The following is an 18658-nucleotide window of genomic DNA, read 5'->3' on the forward strand; positions in this document are numbered from 1 at the left end:
TCAGGTGATCATCTCCCTACAGACTTAGAGCCCCTGAAACCTCAAACAGCTGCTCTGGGTGTCAGAATCCACGCAGTGGCTTAGAGGTCCTTGTTCTTTGCTTACGAGGAAGCCAACAAGAAGAATTTGTAGCAGTGAGGCCTGCGACCCTAGCCCTTGCGTTACTCACATTTGATAAGACAGGAAGCAAATGCAGTCGGCAGGCAGGGTGTTAGGAGAAGCAGAAGATCACAGTGCAAACAGCTTACCTAAATTTCACTACTGAGCCTAAAAGGGAAGTGGCCCAAGCCCCGTGTACTGTTTTCTGACCCAGGAGGAAGTTTGTTGTGATCAAATCTGCAAGCAGGTTCTCTCCAAAGATGGACAGGCCCTTCCTTCCTTTCTACCAGAGCTGATCCAAGGATCTGAGTGAAGAGGCTACAGGGATTAGCGGGGAGGACAGCCCGGAGGCTGGGTGTTACTCATGGGTCATAGCAGGATACAAGGCAGGCCCTGAGAGTCGGGGAGAATGGGCAGTACAGAAGCAACACAAGTAAGGAAGAGAGTGTGAAAGTGGTAGCAGCCGCCATGAGTCAGCTCCGTCCAAGGCAGCAAGGAGTTGGCTGGCAGGCCTCCACGGCAGTGCCGGTCCCTGGGGGAACTGACTGAAAGGTCGCTGGACGGAAGAACTGGGGCTCTTCTTGGGGAAGCCCTGTGTGGCTGTGAGCTGGGGTGGAAACGAGAAGGCAGCTGTTTTTTCCCTGGTGACAGGCAGGACTTAGGGTCCAGGAGCAGGGAGCACTCCACTGGGCAGGTGCCTCACTGGCCCCCCCGCCCACTCTCCACCCACTGGCATGTTTATGGCACCTGCGCATTATTCCCTGCATTGTGAGGAGAAAGGGGTCCTTGTCTCTGCTTCTGTGCAGACGGGCAGTGATGGCTCAGACTTCCTTCCTTCCTGGCGGTGTGGTGAGAACGCCTCGAGGCTGGGAGGCAGTGACACTCCACGGCCTTGCTGCCTCCACAGCTGGTTGCCAGGGTTGGTTCAGATGCTACCTGTGCCTGCCACAAGGATACAGCCTGTGCTGCCCTCTGCATCCTATCCCAGAACGCCTCCTGCAGTCAGCTGACACGGCAGCAAGGTGCAGGAAGCTTCTCCAAGGGACTTGTGGTTGGGGGGGAGGGGGGATGATGATGGAGAGGGACTTTGCTCTTGCTCCTCAGCGGCTGGAAAAAGTGTGTCAGCACCATCGGACTCGCTGCCCAGCCAGCAGACTTGTTCCTGCCCCACCCTCTGCACTGGGAGCAGCTGCACAAGGGAGTTGCTCAGCTTAAGTTTCCCCACTTTGGCTGGTATCATGTTTTGCCCTCTCCTGGAGGGTGCTGAGGTCACCCCTCACCCTACTGTGTACTTCCTGGGTAGCTTCCTCTATACTAGGAAGTTCTTGGCACTTGGACTGGGGGAGCTACCTGACCCCCTGCTCTCTCCTGAATTCTCCATGTGTGAGCCTCTGTTGCAGAATGGGGTGGGGTGGAGCCGGGGGCCAGAGGGTGGTTGTTAACCACACCAGTTGCCATCAGCTCCCAATTCATGGCAAACCATGTGTGTGTCAGAGTAAAACTACTCCATAGGGATTTCAGTGACTGGTTTTTTGGAAGTAGATCACCAGGGCTTTCTTCCAAGACACCTCAAAATGGGCTTTCACCTCCAGCCTTGCAGTTGCCATTAAGCAGAGCGACAATCTGGCCTCGGGGGATTTTTAAAAACCATTGTATTGGCATATAATTCACATATCATGCAGTTCAGTAGTTCAATCACATCAAGAAGAGTTGTACACTCATCACCACAATCGGCTTTAGAACAGTTTCTTCATTCTTCTACCCATTGTTATTAGCTCCCCATTTGCCCCCAACCTCACCTGCCATACTCCCAAGGAACTACTAATCCAGTTATAGGCTCTGTAGATTTACTTATCATCCTGGATCTCATACACAGAAAAACATTTTTAAACCACAGTAAAAAATAAAGCAGAAATATTACAAATGAGAATAAATTTAAAGGCATCATAAGGAAGATCAAGCGATAAAGTGATAGATTTTAACTTAATTGTATCTGCAACAATCCACTTTCCAATGCTTTCTGCATGATACCAGGGCTATTCGCTTCCCTAATTTACTGTACAATGCTCTCTGTCTGTTAACAGGGTTATGCACATCCCTCAACTGTGATCAAAGGGATTCTCCAGAGACTTAATTCATGTGTAGATCCTGCAAATGGATTTTGGGTTTCCACTGTCATCCATAGCCTTCTGCAAACCAGGTGTTCACAATTTAAGCTCTGATGCCATTCATTCCTTGAGATTTGGATTATATTATTTATAATCCTTAGGTCACATAGGCTGGTGTGCTTCTTCCATGTGGACTTAGTTGAAACCTCACTTAGATAACTGCTTATTTGAAGACCCCCAACACTATTCCTTCTGGTAGCTGGGCAGCATCTAGTTTCTTCACCACACTTTACTACAGCATGCATATCTTCAGTGATCTCTTCATGAGGATGAGCATCGAGCAGGGCCATGTCTTAAGTACTAATTTTCTTAGATTGGGGCTAGAATTAAGTGCAAGCCCCAAATCCATCCATAATATAGCTATGGTTTATATATGTCTCTGGTTCATGTTAGAGAAAGCATTTGTCATTTTTTTGTTAGAGAACATTATCCTTTATTTCCCTACCCTCAAAGAATTATATGCTGAACATAGAGTACTGGGACTCAGGTATATACAAGAATATGGTGCATGGGGCCAGGTCAGTCCATTGTAGATGGGGTTCAGGACCCACGATATTCTAATTCTCCATTGGGCAGTCCAAAGACATAGATATGAAATGTGTGTGCTTAAATGGACATGTGTAAGTATATAAACTATTTGCTTCCCCTAATTCGGCAGTTTTATTGCACCTGGAAAATGCCATCTTCTCCCTCTTTACCTGGAGCCCTGCTAGGCTGCCCCTTGCCCCTTCAGTTCCAGAGACCCTGACTATACCTGTCGCTTTTTGAGGCCTGTGTACTCTATGTATTGCCTGTGTCTCAGAGGGCTGGACTGTGGTCCCCTCCCACCACCTGCCTGTCAGTGTACCATCACAGTGCGGAGCCTGTGCATTCCTCTGAGGCTGGAAGCTGTGCCACAGGTATTTCGCATACTGCTAGTGGACAAGTTTCAGTGAAGCTTCTAGACAAAGATAGACTGGGAAGGAAGTTCCCAAAATCAGTTGATGAAAACCCAGTGAGTCACAGCATAATCTGGCCTGACACAGGGTTGGAAGCTGAGCTTCTAAGTGGGAAGGCCCGGAGAAGGCAGTGCAGCTGCCATCATGGGCGCGGGCAGGCCAACGAGCTGGAAGGCGGGCAGGACCTGATGGCGTCTCGTTCTCAGGGGGCTGCCCTGAATTTGCACTGTCTTGAGAGCCAGCAATAATACAGCATCATAAGCCACTGAGGAAGGGCTGTTTAACCATCTGGCTTTTATAAACATGCTCTCTCCTGGAAGCTATTCTGCGTATGACTGTCCTTATCAAGCACACGGTCAGCGTTCCTTGAAACCTCTTGCTTTAAGATGAAGTTTCGCAGCAAGCCTCCAGGAGAGATGAGAAGGAGGAAAACTATTAGTGCCGTCAACCTGTGAAGGCCAGAATCAGCGTGAGGCAGGAACCTGTTGGAGAAGGAAACCAGTTATTTCCCACTGAAAAGGGCAGCGACAGCGTGGCAGGACTGCGTTGTGTCGGAAGCGGGGCCTGGGGAGACAGCCCCGAGAGCCCTGCCTCTCCTGGGTTTCACCGCGTGGTGGTGTAGTCGTTTGTATCAGAAGCCATGGCAGTGCAGTCGAACAAGACTGTTTAGCCTTTCAGAAGCCCACTTCTCTTGAGGGCCTCCGTTTTACCTGCTTCCCCATCCAAATGAGAAGATTGGACCCAAGGGCCTCTTATGCTATTTTTTTGCTTCAGGATCTCATGAAGCAACTTTCAAAGAGGCGGTAGGATTTCATGATTGAGGGTGAAAGAGGTCACTTGCCACGGACAGACTGTCCAGATTCCCTCATCCTGTCCCCGTCCCTCCACATCCCCTACCCTCTGATCCCAGGCATTCACCGGCTGGCTCATGGATGAGACTCTCCCCTTCTCTCTCCTGCCCCTTAGGGTGTGTATTAGAAGAGAGGATGGAAGTGTCAGGCGGGAGAAGGGGAGACTCGTCCATGAGCCAGCGGGTGAATGCTTGGGATCAGAGGGTAGGGGATGTGGACAAGATGAGGGGATCGAGACAACTTGCCCATGGAAGGCAGTCATTTTTCCCCTCAATCAAGAGACTGCTCAGTGTGGCGACACCTCTCACAGTCACCCTCAGTCAGTAAAAGGGTGGAGATTCTCTCTTCAGGTCATAAAAGCAGACCAAGCACTGCTGGGGTCGTGGGGAGGTGGAAAGGGAAGCTAAGTGCATTGATATGAGGCTCATGGATTGGACCTGAGCATGTGTACCTGAGTGCCTCAAAGATAAGCCCAAGTATTCCCCTCTGAAATGGCACAGAACTTTGGGGAGTTAAGTAGGTTTGAAGCAAGCAAAGCATGATTGTATAAAAATTAGAGATCAGAGTTGAAAACGAAGCAGACCCAGAACAATAATAGTGGGAAACCAGTAACAATGGCCGAGGTCCCTTGCATGGTGCTGAAGGGCCTGCTCAGCCATCTGAAGATCACTGGGCAAGCAGGGAAAGGGCCTCAGTGAGGCTGGCTCTCGGACAGGACTCTGGAAGGAAGAGGGCGAGCTGGTGGCTCCTCACCAGCAGTCTCCAGTGGGCTCTCCCTCGCTGCCTTTGTCCCATCTTCCTCTCTTGCCCCGTGACCTCTGATGGCCTCAGTCTGGCAGCCCCACGATGCCCAGACCCAGCTGCACCACCCCAAGTCCTCATGGGGGCCCAAAGGTCCCTTCACCTGTAGCCCCGGAATGACCTGAGAGGATTCTACTGCTGCCTTTCCATAGGGATTTCGTCAGAAAGGGGCGTGGCTCTCCCATTGGCAGGAGCACGCCTTTGTTACATGGCCTTATCCAAGAATAACTAGTAACCAAGTCTGGGAAGGGTGGTTGGTAATTCCAGCCTGGTGGAAGATTATATAAGGTGGCCTATTTTAGCCGTGTCATTTGGCACTCCAGCACGGGGCCACACTGACACCACCACTTGTGAGCAGCCGGGGCTGCCTTCACGTGGCTTCACTTACAAAAGAGAAATCCACGTCTCTGACAGGTTTTCCCAGAGAAAGAGGAGGGACCGCTTGATGTGGCGCGTGAACCCTGGGATGAGGGCGGTGTGGGGGTTGCCCTGCTGAGGCCAGCGCCCGCTGTCAGCCAGGGCAGAGGGCAGAGCGGCGCGGTGTTTTCCTACTGTCTACTCCTTCGTGGAGTCTGTTCCCGCCACGCGCACAGCCATCCTTAATAGCAGCCCCGCGAGGCAGCTAGTGATCGCTTTAGAAAGAAAAGGAAGCAGAGAGACCCTAGCCAGCTTGTTGACTTCCTCGTGATCTCGTGGACACATGGGAGAGTCACGGCTTGAGCTGCTCAGGGTCCCCCAGCTCCACGTGATGGCTTTGTCCACAGAACAGATGGTTCTGTCTCACCTGCTGTCTCAGAGCCAGGGGTGGGATGTGGCCTGCTCTCACTGTGCTGGGCGACGGCATTTAAGGAGTTGGGGCTAGCCAACAAATTCAGAGAGTGGGGCCTGTTTTTTAATGACTTGAATTTTTTTTTTTTACTTTTTAATTTTTAATGCACGAAAGCTATCAGAACTGGTCATTTCAGAGGCATCAGGCATCGTGAGAGATTGCCTTTCACCATTTTTCACTCTAAGAGGCAATTCTGTCCATTTCTTTGCAGGGCTCTTAGAAAAGTGAGCTCTAAAAATTAACCATCTTCATTTTCTTTCGTGGAAATAATTCGCCTCTTGCAAAAGGGACAAATGACGTGAAGTTTATCCGGTGTCCTGGAATCCTCGTTTTGAAAAGCAGAGCGCCGTCCGCAGTTGCCCTCCTCCTGCATTTTCTGAGGGCTGGGCTGTGAGGCCAAATATCTGTTTCCAGGGCCCGCCCCTACCTGGAGGTAATTTCTGTGCCTAAACTGCCTCTGGCATTCGGGGGAAATCCCGTCTTCCTGCTTGTTAGAGACAATTTGAGGTGAAAGGGCAGCCTCCTTGAGCCTTCCCAGTGAGAATTCTAGAGAGCCCAGAAGAAGTGCGTTTTTCCAGGGCCCGTGTTCTCTCTGAACCTTCCAAGCCACCCACCCCCATATTTAAAAAACAAAACAAAAAAACTCCAACTCTCTGATCTCGATCTGGTCTAACGGAACGGGATTCACCATGCATGTTCCCACTGTTCCTATGATCAGCAGAGCTCAACCTGAGCAGACTTTGTCTAAGGAGCTAGCTAAGTGCCTCAGTAGCCTTTCTTAGAACAGCTGTTCAGTTCAGCCTGGGAAGAGGGAAACAAAAACGCTTCTAAGAATGACTAGCATTTGCATCATACCATCCAGCGTTGTCCTCCCTCCTCCCAGCCAAGGGCATTGCCAGAAGCTGGTCGGTACTACCCCCCTGCCGAAAACGTTCATGTTTGCCTTTGCAGGGACTTTTCCAACTTTACCTAGAAAAGAACTAAGCCCAACCTTCAAATCTGCCTGCAGTCAGTTTGTGGGCCCGACAAAGGAAGCGCCTAGTGTGGTGGGAACTGTGCTGGCTGGATTGCAGGAGGACCGGCTGGGCAGACAGTATCTCATGGCCTTGGTATGTGAGATGCCAGAGCAGCCAAAGGGGGATGTGCAGGGTGAAGTGACAGATGTTGCCGGGAGATGCTCAGCAAAGCCCAGCCATTCCCCACAAACACATACGCACACACATACGCACACACTCACGAGCCTGGGATAAACAAAACATTGTCTTAGTTGGAAAGGACTTTCCCCAGAACGCAGTGGATGCCAAGACTCTGGGATGTGGTTTTGATTTTGCAGAGACACAACCAGGAGAGATGGCAAACATCTGCAACCACAGACTTCATGCCTACCCTGTGCATGGGAGGCATAGCAAAACACAGTGATGGGTTCAGATGCATACTTTCTAGCCCCTGTATTAGTGATGAGGATAGTCTAAATATCTTCACTGAAAATTTTAGAATGTCTGGTCAGAGGATGGTCCTGCACGTGTGGGAATCTTCCACCACAGTGGAACTTATCCTACGGAACAGGATGTAAAACCAAATGGAATTGGAGGAAACAGTGAGGCTGGAATTGCTAATTCATTTTGAGTACTAGGTAGTTCAACTCCAACTCATGGTATTCAGCAGAACACGATGTTGCCCAGGGCCAATCCTTACTGCTTTGTGCCAATCATCTCGATGGGAGTCTCTCTGGCCTCATTGGCCACTTCACCAAACACAAGGGCCTAGTCTTCCGAGTCTGTCTTAGTCTGAAATCTCGCTGAAACCTGCCTACCATGGGTGACCCTGCTGATCTCTGAAACACCAGTTCCGCCCCTTCCAGCATCAAACGGATGAGTGGAGGAACTACTAGGGAACGTTAAAAGGCCTCACTGCCATCAAGGTGTTCACAGGGTAGAACTGCTCTTAGGGGGTTCCAAGACTAATTCTCTATGGGAGTAGAAAGCCTCATCTTTTCGTGCTAAGAGGCTGATGGTTTTGAACTGCTGATCTTGTGGTTAGCAGCCCAACAAGTAACTCACTATACTACCAGGGCACCTTGCAACTACTAGGTGTTCCTTGGTAATCTGAGAATTGACCACACAGCGTGGGATGCTCACTCACTCACTCATTGCCACCAAGTTGATGCCAACTCATAGCGACCCTATGGTGCTCGCACCTAGAATTTAGATTGGGGTATCTACCCACCTCAGAGCAGAAAAGATAGTGAAGCATGCTGTGCAGGGCACCTGGGCTCTCTCGCATGGGCTTGTTTCATAGCATTAGAATTTTAGTGATTTCCTTATGGCTTTTCTTAAGTTGACATTAAGTTTGGAAGGAGATGATGGGAGAGAACCTACATGGTGGCAATGATAAATATCTAGACAGGAAATCCTTTTCCCGCTGTGCACAGAAGGCTCCTCCTGCATGGAGCTGATGGGCTCACGCCTTGAATCCCCAGCCATGGCCCCAAAGTGGCCCACAGCTTCCACCTCCTTTCAAGTCTTGGGTTTTATCTTTATAATATGAATCTGTTTCACAGCCTCTTCCAGGGCATTTGTGTGAGTGGCAAAAGGTAGAATGCTTGCCTTTCATGCAAGAGACCCAGCCAGTGCACTTCACGCGCCCACCCCCTGTACCCGTCCATCAGAGGGACTTATGTGTTACAATGCTGCTTCCAGACTAAGAGAGATGAGGCAGAAAGGCCTGGTGACTTGCTTCCGAAAAACATCCAGCAAAACCCCTGTAGATCAGGAAAGTCTAATCCGCAGTTGATCCTGGGGATGGTGCAGAACCAGGCAGTAGCATTTGGGGGCTGAGTGCCGCAGCAAATAGCAACCACCAGCGGCTCCACAGGAGAAAGAAGAAGCTATCTAGCGCCGTGAGGACTTAGACTCAGAAACCTACTGCGCAGTTAGAGCCTGTCCTATAGAGTCTGCGAGACTTGGAATCACCTTGATGGCGGTGAGTCTGGAATACGGAATTTTTAAAGAAAGCCTTATGGGATAGTTCTCTGCCACGTGGCGCTGGAGTCGCTCAGTGGCCTGCTTTGTCCCCTTTGTGTCTCTTGCTCAGTTTTCATCAAGGTGCCTGCTCTCGATAACTAAATCTCAAGCTCTCTGGTAACAGGAGCTCTACCTCCTACTTCCATATCACAGCCATTTCCTTTCTGAGGTGCTCTGCTCTGTGCTCAGCAGCAAACACAGGGGGGGGGGGGGGGGTTCCCTAAGCTGCATTTCCTACATGTTCAAACATAGCTTCTTCCAAGAGGAGGAGCCCTGGTGGTGCAGTGGTTACTTGTTGGGCTGCTATGGTAGTTACATAATTGTCAATTTGAGCGGATTTTGAGTGAAGGGATGGAGTCTAGTCTGTCAATCGATCATAGCCAATGAGGCTTCTTGTGTGGCCTTCTCCTGAGAATTCTGGGATTTTCCTCCTTGGAGATGGGAGACCCCTGCCAGTGCGGAGATGTTTCCGATGCCACTGGATCCAAAGAATTTTGGATCACACTGGCCTGTGATTTTCTACATTTGGTGTCATTGCATGTGTTTTGTGAGTCTGAAGTGGACTTGATAGATTGGTATCCGACATATAGGTTAATATCGGACTTATGGACTTGATCTGGACTGGGATGTTTTCTCAATGTTCAATTGCTCTTCTATATAAATCTCTTTCTTTGTACATATATGTATGTCCATGGATTTCTCTAGTCTACCCAGACTCACACAGCTGCTAACCATAAGGTCAGCAGTTCGAACCTACCCACCTGTCCCAGGGAGAAAGAAAGGCTTTCTACTGCCATAAAAAGTTAATCTTGTAAACCCACAGGGGCGGCAGGGTTGCTATGAGTCAGAGTTGACGCAATGCCAGTGAGTTTGGATTTCTCCTAAGAGGGTGATTAGCGCTCAGGCTAGTGACTCAAAAGAACGGTCGCTGATGTAGAAATTGGGGACCAGACACGGGTGATAATTGAACGCGATGAACGTTGACATGGCATTTTATTATGTACATACATATTTACCACAATGTGGGGAGCAGAACAGATGCAGAGGTGCACAAGGAGAGTTGCGAGGGGTACAGACAGCAGAGTTAGATCTGTCTACAAGCCTGGGGCTCTCATTATTGCTGGAAGTTACTAGAAACAGAAATAGACAAGAAAACGTCCCATTTAAGGACACACCCTAAATTCAGTTCTAGGCATAGACTGAGAAAAAAAAAGAAAAATATATTTATTGAACCACCCAATATACTCAATACCAACAGTTTACCATGAGTAAGATCTCTTGAAAGCCTGGAATGTGCACGATCGGTGAGGACCAGTGAGTCTGCCTTCCAGGGCCCGCTTTGTCTGCAGAGGGTACACTGGTGCCGCTCCCTCCTGCCCGAGGGAGGCTGTGCCCCTATGTCCCTCTGAGTTTGAGAGTTGGTGGGACTTTGGGGTGGCTCCCCTCTGATTTGTTCTTCCCATCGGGGTCAGCCTGTGGGTATCACAGGCCTCTGATAACTGTCCTTCTGCTGTATGATCTCAGCAGCTTGGCTTTGGGTTGAAATGGCTTCTTCTCCCCTCTCCCCCCAGCCCTTACCTTCAGGGGAGCTGCTGTGCCTCATTTCAGTGAGTCAGTACCTGCGCCTCTTGTGTGCCCTCTTCTTAAAGTTAAAACTCCCTCCTCCCTGGGAGCTCTCCAGCTCTGTGGTTGTATGTACGTGAACCTCAGTATTCCTTGGTGGGACGATTGGAATATGGCTGAAGGAGTTACAGGAGCCAGCCATGAAATCCATCACAGGTCACCTCAGCAGCCTTTCAGAGTCTCTACCACACTAACATGTTTTCAGATGCCTGTTCACACACACACACACCCTACCCCCACCCCTTTTTTGGTTGTGAATGTGCAGAGAAAATTCTATACACAGGGCAACACTTTGAAGTTTTTAAACTGATTGTCTGTGAAATGGAGTCTTGTTTGAAATGGTTTCTTGCCCATTGCTCTGGGGTGGAAAATTGATAAAGATAAATATAGGCGAACATCAAGTCACATGGAAACAAGTGTTTGTCTGGGAAATTGGTGCTAGTGACAGTTTGGTTAGATGCTGTTGAGTCAGCCCTGACTAGGGGTGGAAAGGCTGCTTGTTCATGTGTCAGTTGATTTCTCCTAAGGCTGCCCCTGACTCTACAAGCCTGATATGCCCCTCCAGTGACCGATCCCTTGATGACATGGCCAAAGCCAGCCAGTATATAAGCCATAAGTTTCACTGGCCAGTCGGACAGTGTCAGTCTTGACCCATAGGTTCCACTGGCTAATTTTCAGAAGTAGGTAGCCAGGCCTTTCTTCCTAGGTTGCCTTTGTCTGCCATTTCCACTGACACTTGTACACCACAGGTAATCGTGCTGGTGGGCTGCACCATCACAGCCGCACAGAAGTCACCACTATAAGCAGGTGAGAGGCAGGAGGGGAGAAAATGTCACTTTCCTTCTCAGCATTCACCATGAACTCAGGTTCACTAGTTAGACATTTGCCATCACAGCCCAGGCAGGAAACAGATGAATAGTATTCCTTCCATTCCTTCCATAAATATTTATCAGGCGTTTACTACATTTTAATTACTATACTGAGGTGACAGGCTATCGAGATCCGCCCACTAGATGCCCCATGTGTCTTAGCAAATGCTCTGAAGCAGATGTGATGCCGCATGCCAACGCAGTGTGCCTCTTAGTAAGATTTTTCCAACTCGTTCCTCTCTGGTTTCTGTCTTGCTAGATGGCCTCATGTCAAGACAGTAAAATTGTCTCACTTCATTTGTAGTACTTCCAAGAAGACCCAACTCACTGCCCTGGAGTCAATGCTGACTCAGAGCGACCCCTATGGGTTTGTGAGACTGTTTATGGGAGTAGAAAGCCCAGTCTTCCCCCTGTGGAGCTACTGCTGCTTTCAAACTGCCGATCATGCAGATCACAGCCTGACACTTAACCACTACATCACTAGGACTATTGGAGTACTTGGACTTGTGGAATTTTGCTTCTCTTTACACTTCCATCAGGAACTACAGAGGTTAGCAAGCTCGGTCCAGTGGTCCAAAGCTGCCCTGCCACTAGTATTTGTTTTACTGAAATGTAGCCATACCAATAATTTACATATTGCCTCCTGTCTGTGGTTGTTTTGAAGCTATACCTGCAGAGTAGTTGTGACAGAGTCTCTCAAAGAGACATAGCCAACAAAGACAAAAATCATTACTGTATAGAAAAATATTTGCTGCCATCCAAAGCAATAGCAAACTATTTTTAAGTGTATGTGATGGGAGTGGGACATGGTTTGTATTAGAATCAGACGTGACGAGCTCAGATGGGTCAGTCTTCTCGTGCTGGCTGAGCTTTGCTTACTGCCACCGCAGCCTCTGCACTGGCTCGGGAGGCAGCTGCTCTCTAGGGTGAGGAGCGTGTGGGTAGAAGGAAGCGGAGTGGGAGGCCCTGGCCCGTTCGCATCGTCGGATGAGAAACCACTGCGCACAGGCTCCTGCCACCATTGCTGTGGAGTCATGGCCAGCAACAGGACGGAGTAGCACTGCCCATGAGGGCTCCCAAGGCTCACCTCTGTAGGAGCCTACTCCCACAGGTGTCTCCCACCGTGACTAAGAAGTTTACGCCCCTGACCTTTCAAGTCACAGCCCAGCGCTTTAACCACCGTGCCACCAGTGCTCCTTTACCATAGCTTACTCAAAAAAAAAATCACTACCATCTTGATGCTAGCTCATAGCGACCCTATTGGACAGGATAAAACTGCCTCTGTGAGTTTGAGACTGTAGCTTGTAGGGGAGTAAAAAGCCCCATCTATCTTCTGCCCCCCACTCCACCTCCCCCGAGCATCTGGTGGTTTTGAACTGCTGACCTTGAGGATTACAGTCCAACCTGTAGCCATTATGCCACTGTAAGCTTATTGCCACCAGGGAAGGGGAACATGGAACTGGTTCCCCACCCAGGGTCTGTTCACCATCCTCTCTCACCCAGCCCGATGTTCACATCCTCATGTCTCTCACAGACAAGAGCTTGCTGGGACCTCGGTGCAGTTCACTTCCTGCGCATTTGCAAACTGTTCTCCCTGCAGAATGCTTCTCAGCGTGCCCAGCATGTTAGTTCTGCAGCAGAGTGCTCCAGCCTAGTGCAGGATGATCCTGAGAAATTCGGGACAAGCTGGTTGGGGGGCTTCAGAAAGTCCGTAGGAAATGGAACGTGGTACTGGCCCTCCGGAAGCTCCCTCGGATGGCACAGTCAGCTGCAAGAGTGCCTGTCTGGTGTCTCTGACCCCGCCCCCCTTCCTTTTCTCTCCCCAATGTGGCTGTAGGATCGGAATCTCGACTGGTTCCCGAGGATGAGAGCCATGTCCCTGGTCAGCAGTGACGCTGACGGAGAGCAGAATGAGCTGCGGAACCTGCAGGAGAAGCTCGAGTCTACCATGAGGCTGGTCACGCACCTTTCTGGCCAGCTGTCCGAACTGAAGGACCAGGTGAGCACAGGGTCCCCTGCCCCAACCCCACTGAATTAGCAGTGCTCACGGGTCCTGAAAAGGGTTCCCAGCAGCACAGGCCCAATGCCCTTGCCCTGCAGCTGCCTCCTTCACGCTCCTCTACAAAGGGTCCCCTGGTCCTGCTTCTAGTGTTGTGAAGGACAAGGTCCTACTGTGAAAGACAAAACTGGGATTTGGGGAGATGCAAATGCCTTTAGAGGAGTAGTGTCCTAAACCACATGCGTACAAGGTCTGTCCTACACCAGAGATCCTGCCATCCAGAGTCTGGGGAGAAACCATGGTTGAAGAAATGCTCTGTGTTCATTGACCTGCCAGGCAATTACTTGGGACAATGGCGGGCATTACGCTAGGGATCAAATCATACCCTCCCAGAGCTTAGGTGTCCACCAACCTTGGGAACATGGCAGGATGTTAAGGGAAGTATCCCAATAAATCTGTTTGTGTGGATGTTGGGTTTCCCAGTGCACATAGAAGGCCTGCTTATACTTGACTGTACTGTGTTAAGGGTGGGAGACAGTGTGAAAAAGTCTGAGAGACAGAGAACCTCCACAATGGGACACAGTGCTCTTGGGGACCCAACGCCAATACACTTGCTTGACGCAGGGTTGCCACAAACCTCCGGTTTGTTTAAAATGTTTAAACAATCTGTGAAGTGCAAAACAGCAAGTGCAATAACCAAGGTATGTCTGTAGTCTACAGAAACAATGCGCAACTCCACCTCCTGCTCCCTATCAATCACAGAAAATGCTCTGCCCCTCTTAAAGGACGTGTGGGGAGGAGGAACAGATTTGTTCTGAGCCTTATGTACTCTTTCCCTCCCCTTAGAATCAACACCCCACAGTCTCCAGGGGGCTGGCTGTCTAGTGCTAGAAAACAGCAGAGAGTCAGGCCAGGAGGGCTAGAGGGGAGCTGACGGATGGCTTAGTTTTTGTACTGAGTCGTAGTAACGTGGTTTTTTTGGAACTGAGTGGACGATGCTTGTACAGACTCAGGACAGGTCAGCATTTTGAGCATCTGGAAGCTTTTTAACCAGCTCCTTAGGCAAGATGATAAATGTTGCAGAGAAGTGGGTGTCCGGCAGGTCTGCCTGAGAGAGAAGCTGCCAGACAGATGCCTGGCAGGTGATTGATGACCGAGATGAGCATGGGAACCAGTCAGGACGCAGCCTAGAGAGAATGAGCTCTTCCTGGGGATGGTTTACAGGAAATGTGTAATCATCCTACTTAAAGTCCTAGTCCTGCCCAGTTATGCTACTACAGACAGCACCCACGGTGCCATGTAGCCTCAGATTCTCTTTTCCACATGTATTAAGATACAAAATATGAAGGCTTTCTGCAGAGCTGCACTTCATAGCTACTGAAAACAAATAGTACCTAAATAAGGAAAGCTAATGAAAAATTAACTGGATTACTTTGCTTTTATTAACACAAAAGAGCAAATACTGGCTTACACCTTGGTGGCTCCTTGTGTCTGTTAAAGACAAGGAAGTGTTTGAGAACTCCAGCCGTATTGGCATATTCTAATGTTTGCCATATTTTTGTGTATGAGGATGGTCTCAGTAATACTAAGTGGTCATACAAGCGCTTGGATTTGGACTTGGGAAAGATTGACAGATAAGACTGAAGAATAGCATTAGGGATGGCTGTAGGGACCAGCAAAGTGACTCTACTTTTATATGGCATCTGTACAATATCATTTTATCCAAGGAGCATTTCAGATTTGCTTTTCAGTGTTGTGGACCTATCTTTAGGAGTATGACTTATTGTATGGGACTGCAAACATGAATTCTAGTTACTAGAGTTTCCCAATTGTTTAGCGTTTGAGTAAGCAAGACTGTGGGGTTCAAAGACTATTGGGGTCAGATTGTGGCATGCGTATGCTTCCGGCAAACCCACCTTAATGGGCCAGCTGTGAATCGTGTAGAAGCCAATACTAGGGGGTGGTGGCCATTAGCCTTGCTCCTGCCTCCAAGGAGGAAAAAACAGATTTCCCAGAATTCTCAGGAAAAAATCATGCCACACAGAGGCCTCACCAGTTATATCTTGATTGACAGGCCAGACTCCACCCCTTCACTCATAATCCTCTCAAAATGACACCAGATTACGTAACTACCAAAAGGTCAAAGGAGGATACTCAAATTCAAGCTAGTTTCTCTAGTTAGATAAAGATGAATGGTGTTGATAAATGGGAGTCTCAAGATGTTCTTTTTTTTACCATTGCTACTACAAAGGGTTAGTTCAATGGATTTGGATGCTAGTTACCATAAATCTGAATATGGTGGATGTTTTTAAAACAACAGGTTCTGTGACAGCTGCTGCTGAGGATAGGCTTTGGCCACTGTGTCCATTTGTTTTGATATTCGGTAACAAGTACAGATAGTAATGATGCCGGATTGTATCTGTGTCAAAAAGAGAAATGGTATGTGTATTGAGGGTGGGTAGGCAGATAGGCCGACAGACAGATTTGGGCAAGCAATGCCATAAGTTATGAGAGTAGACACTTATGGGCCAGGAAGGCCTACCTGGGAATGTTGATTGTGATTTGTCATGAGTGTGATCAGATCCTTAGGGATTTTGTCTCATTACCCCCTAGACAGGGATGGGCTTGGTTTGACAGTTGTAACTAGATGGTGACCACTCTCTAAAGGACCCCAAACTCTAACATGCTTACTATGTGATCGATGGAAAAGAATCCTCTCCAATACCTTATCTGAGAAAAATTATATGTAACGTTTTTTCATGTGATGTTTAAGTAGATGAAACTATGCCAAAAGCGAGCTTGGCATATTTTGAGGATACTCATTAAGAAACTTTCTAGAGCTGTGGTTCTCACGGTGTGGCCTGTGGATCAGCAACATCACCACCCTCCAAAGCCCCATCCCAGACCTATTACGTCTGAAACTCTGGTTGTGGGGCCGTTTGATCTATGTTTTTACAAACATGCATGCAGGAGATTAAGCAGCACTATAATCAGAGAATAGAGAGTGAAATTAAATAGATCGTGGCTAACTACAGAATATTACCAGGACAGTGGCCACCTGAGCAAGGAGCTTGGCTGCTGCTGATGAAGTGCTAACTGTCTGACGTGACAATCTCGAAGAGTAGAACAGGGCCACCAGTGAGGTACTGTGCCAGGTGATGACTGTGAGAAGACGACGCACCGTACACACACAGAAAGATAGATACATGTGTGTGTGTGTGTGTGTGACTTGTTTACTTTAGGGAATATAAGACCTGAGGCTTTAATAACAGATTGTTAAATTGGTGCTCCATGACTTTCCAAACAGGCATGCAAATAGGCACACATAAAAAGTCACCTCTGATACTAGTCATCATTCAAATTAAAATTAAAGGGGTGAAAATGTAACGGCCACCCATGACACTGGGAAGATCTCAGCAGCTCCCAATGGAAGCAACGAATACAATGTTCCTGGATAGAGGTGGAGCACACCAAGATTCCTAAGTCTGCGAGAATGTATGCAATTATAACAGTTCAGTCAAGTTGTATTAGGTTCCCTCTCAAGATTATCTGGCAAGAGAATAATTGGAAGAAAGATGGGTGGAAAACAAAACAAAAATCTGTGCTAACTATCCGACTTTCAGGCAATAAGATGCATTCATTATTGACAAATTTGGTCTAATTGGATTTATTCCTCCTGGCACATTAAGTTCTTCCTCAGCTGGATTTGTGAAGTACAGTGGGGTGTGTAATGCCTCCTTTCACGGTTGCCTTTCATCTCAGGACACTTGAGAAGCTAGCTCCCTGCCATGGAATCCGTTCCAACTCATAGCAACGCTATAGGACAGGCTAGAACTGCCTCGGGTTTCTGAGACTAACTCTTTTTGGGAGAAGAAAGCCCCTTCTTTCTCCTGTGGAGCAGCTGGTGGTTTTGAACTGCTGACCTTGTGCTTAGCAGCCCAACAGGTAACTCAGTCCTCCACCAGGGCTCCTTAAAAAACAAACTCACTGCCAGCTGGAACAGTGTAATCGGATGCTTTACGGAAAGCCTCAACAGAAGCTACCTTTTGGAAACACTCATTGTACTTCCTCACGTGAAATGATAACCGAGAAAGCATCTTCCCAGGGTAACTCTCTGGTTTGAGGAAAGTGAAAATAAGCTCTTTACACCAAGCCTTTGGTAAGCTAAAATCATTTGGTTGGGGGCTCTTACAGCTCTTATAACAATCCATACATCAACTATATTAAGCACATTTGTACATATGTTGCCATAATTTCCAAAACATTTTCTTTCTAATTGAGCCCTTGGTATCAACTCCTCCTTCCCCCATCCTCCCACCCTCATGAACCATTGATAATTTATTTTTATATCTTACGCCATCCGCTGTCCCCCTGGGGGATGGGGGAGGGTCATTACAATTGGTTCCCCTTTCTCCCCACACCTTCCCCTACCCTCATGGTAGGGTAGCAACTTCCATTATTCCTAAGGGGTTTATCCATCCTGGATTCTGTGTGTCGAGAGTTCTTATACCAGTGTACATGCTCAGGTCTAGCCGGATTTGTAAGGTAGAATTGGGGTCATGATGGGGGGTGGGGTGCGAAGCATTAAAGAAGTAGAAGAATGTTGTGTTTCCTTGGTGTGATACTGCACCCTGACTGGCTCTTCCTTTCCTTGTGACCCTTCTGTGAGGGTATGTCCAATTGTCTACAGATGGGCTTTGGATCTCCATTCCGACCCACCTTGTTCGCATTGAATTGTTTGTTTGGGGTCTTCTGATGCCTAATACCTGATCGCGGCAATACTTTGTGATCATATGGGTTGGTATGCTTCTTCCATGTGGGTTTTGTTGCTAGATGGCTGCTTGTTTAACTTCAAGCCTTTAAGAACCCAGGTGCTGTATCTTGTAATAGCCGGACATCATCAGCTTTCTTCACCACATTAACTTATGCACCCATTTTGCCTTCAGCAATTGTGTTGGAAAGGTGAGCATCACAGAATGCCAGGTTATTAGAACAAAGTGTTCTTGTGTTGAGGGAGGACTTGAGTAGAGGCCCAATGTCCGTCTGCTACCTTAATATATCTATATACATAGACCTATATCTCTATTGTTATATATTAACATATTTACACATGTACATGCCTATGTGTCAGTCCAGGTAGACTAGACAAAGTCATGGACACTCATATGTGTTTAGGAAAGATTTTTATATACAAGAGCAATTGAATATTGAGGAAACATCCCAGTCCATAAGTCCGATATTAGCCCATATGTCGGAAGATCACAGGCCAGTGGGTGCAAAGTCTAGTGGATCCAGTAGCAGTAGAAACATCTCGGAGTCAGCGCGTGTCCTACCTCCAACGAGCTATTTATCTCCTTAGGACCTCCAAATGAGGTCATCAAGCTGTGATCTAATTGGCAGGCTAAACTCGACCCCATCACTCTTAAACTAACTACCACACTGTTTATACCTCTATAAA

At 48.3% G+C, this 18658-nt stretch overlaps 1 protein-coding gene across 1 annotated transcript in view; it reads left to right on the forward strand.

Moving 5' to 3' along the window:
• The window catches only part of ITPR1 (inositol 1,4,5-trisphosphate receptor type 1), a 413260-nt gene extending 400021 nt beyond the window's left edge, over positions 1-13239 (forward strand). Inside the window, exon 61 of the mRNA XM_045285628.1 lies at positions 13039-13239. Coding sequence (XP_045141563.1) covers positions 13039-13239 — 201 coding nt within the window. The remainder of the gene's footprint in view (positions 1-13038) is intronic.
• The last annotated feature ends 5419 nt before the right edge of the window (positions 13240-18658 follow it).

Source organism: Echinops telfairi, unplaced genomic scaffold (genome assembly GCF_000313985.2).
Source record: "Echinops telfairi isolate 266 unplaced genomic scaffold, ASM31398v2 ScPeMD7_7474;HRSCAF=8512, whole genome shotgun sequence".
Lineage (NCBI taxonomy): Eukaryota > Metazoa > Chordata > Mammalia > Afrosoricida > Tenrecidae > Echinops > Echinops telfairi.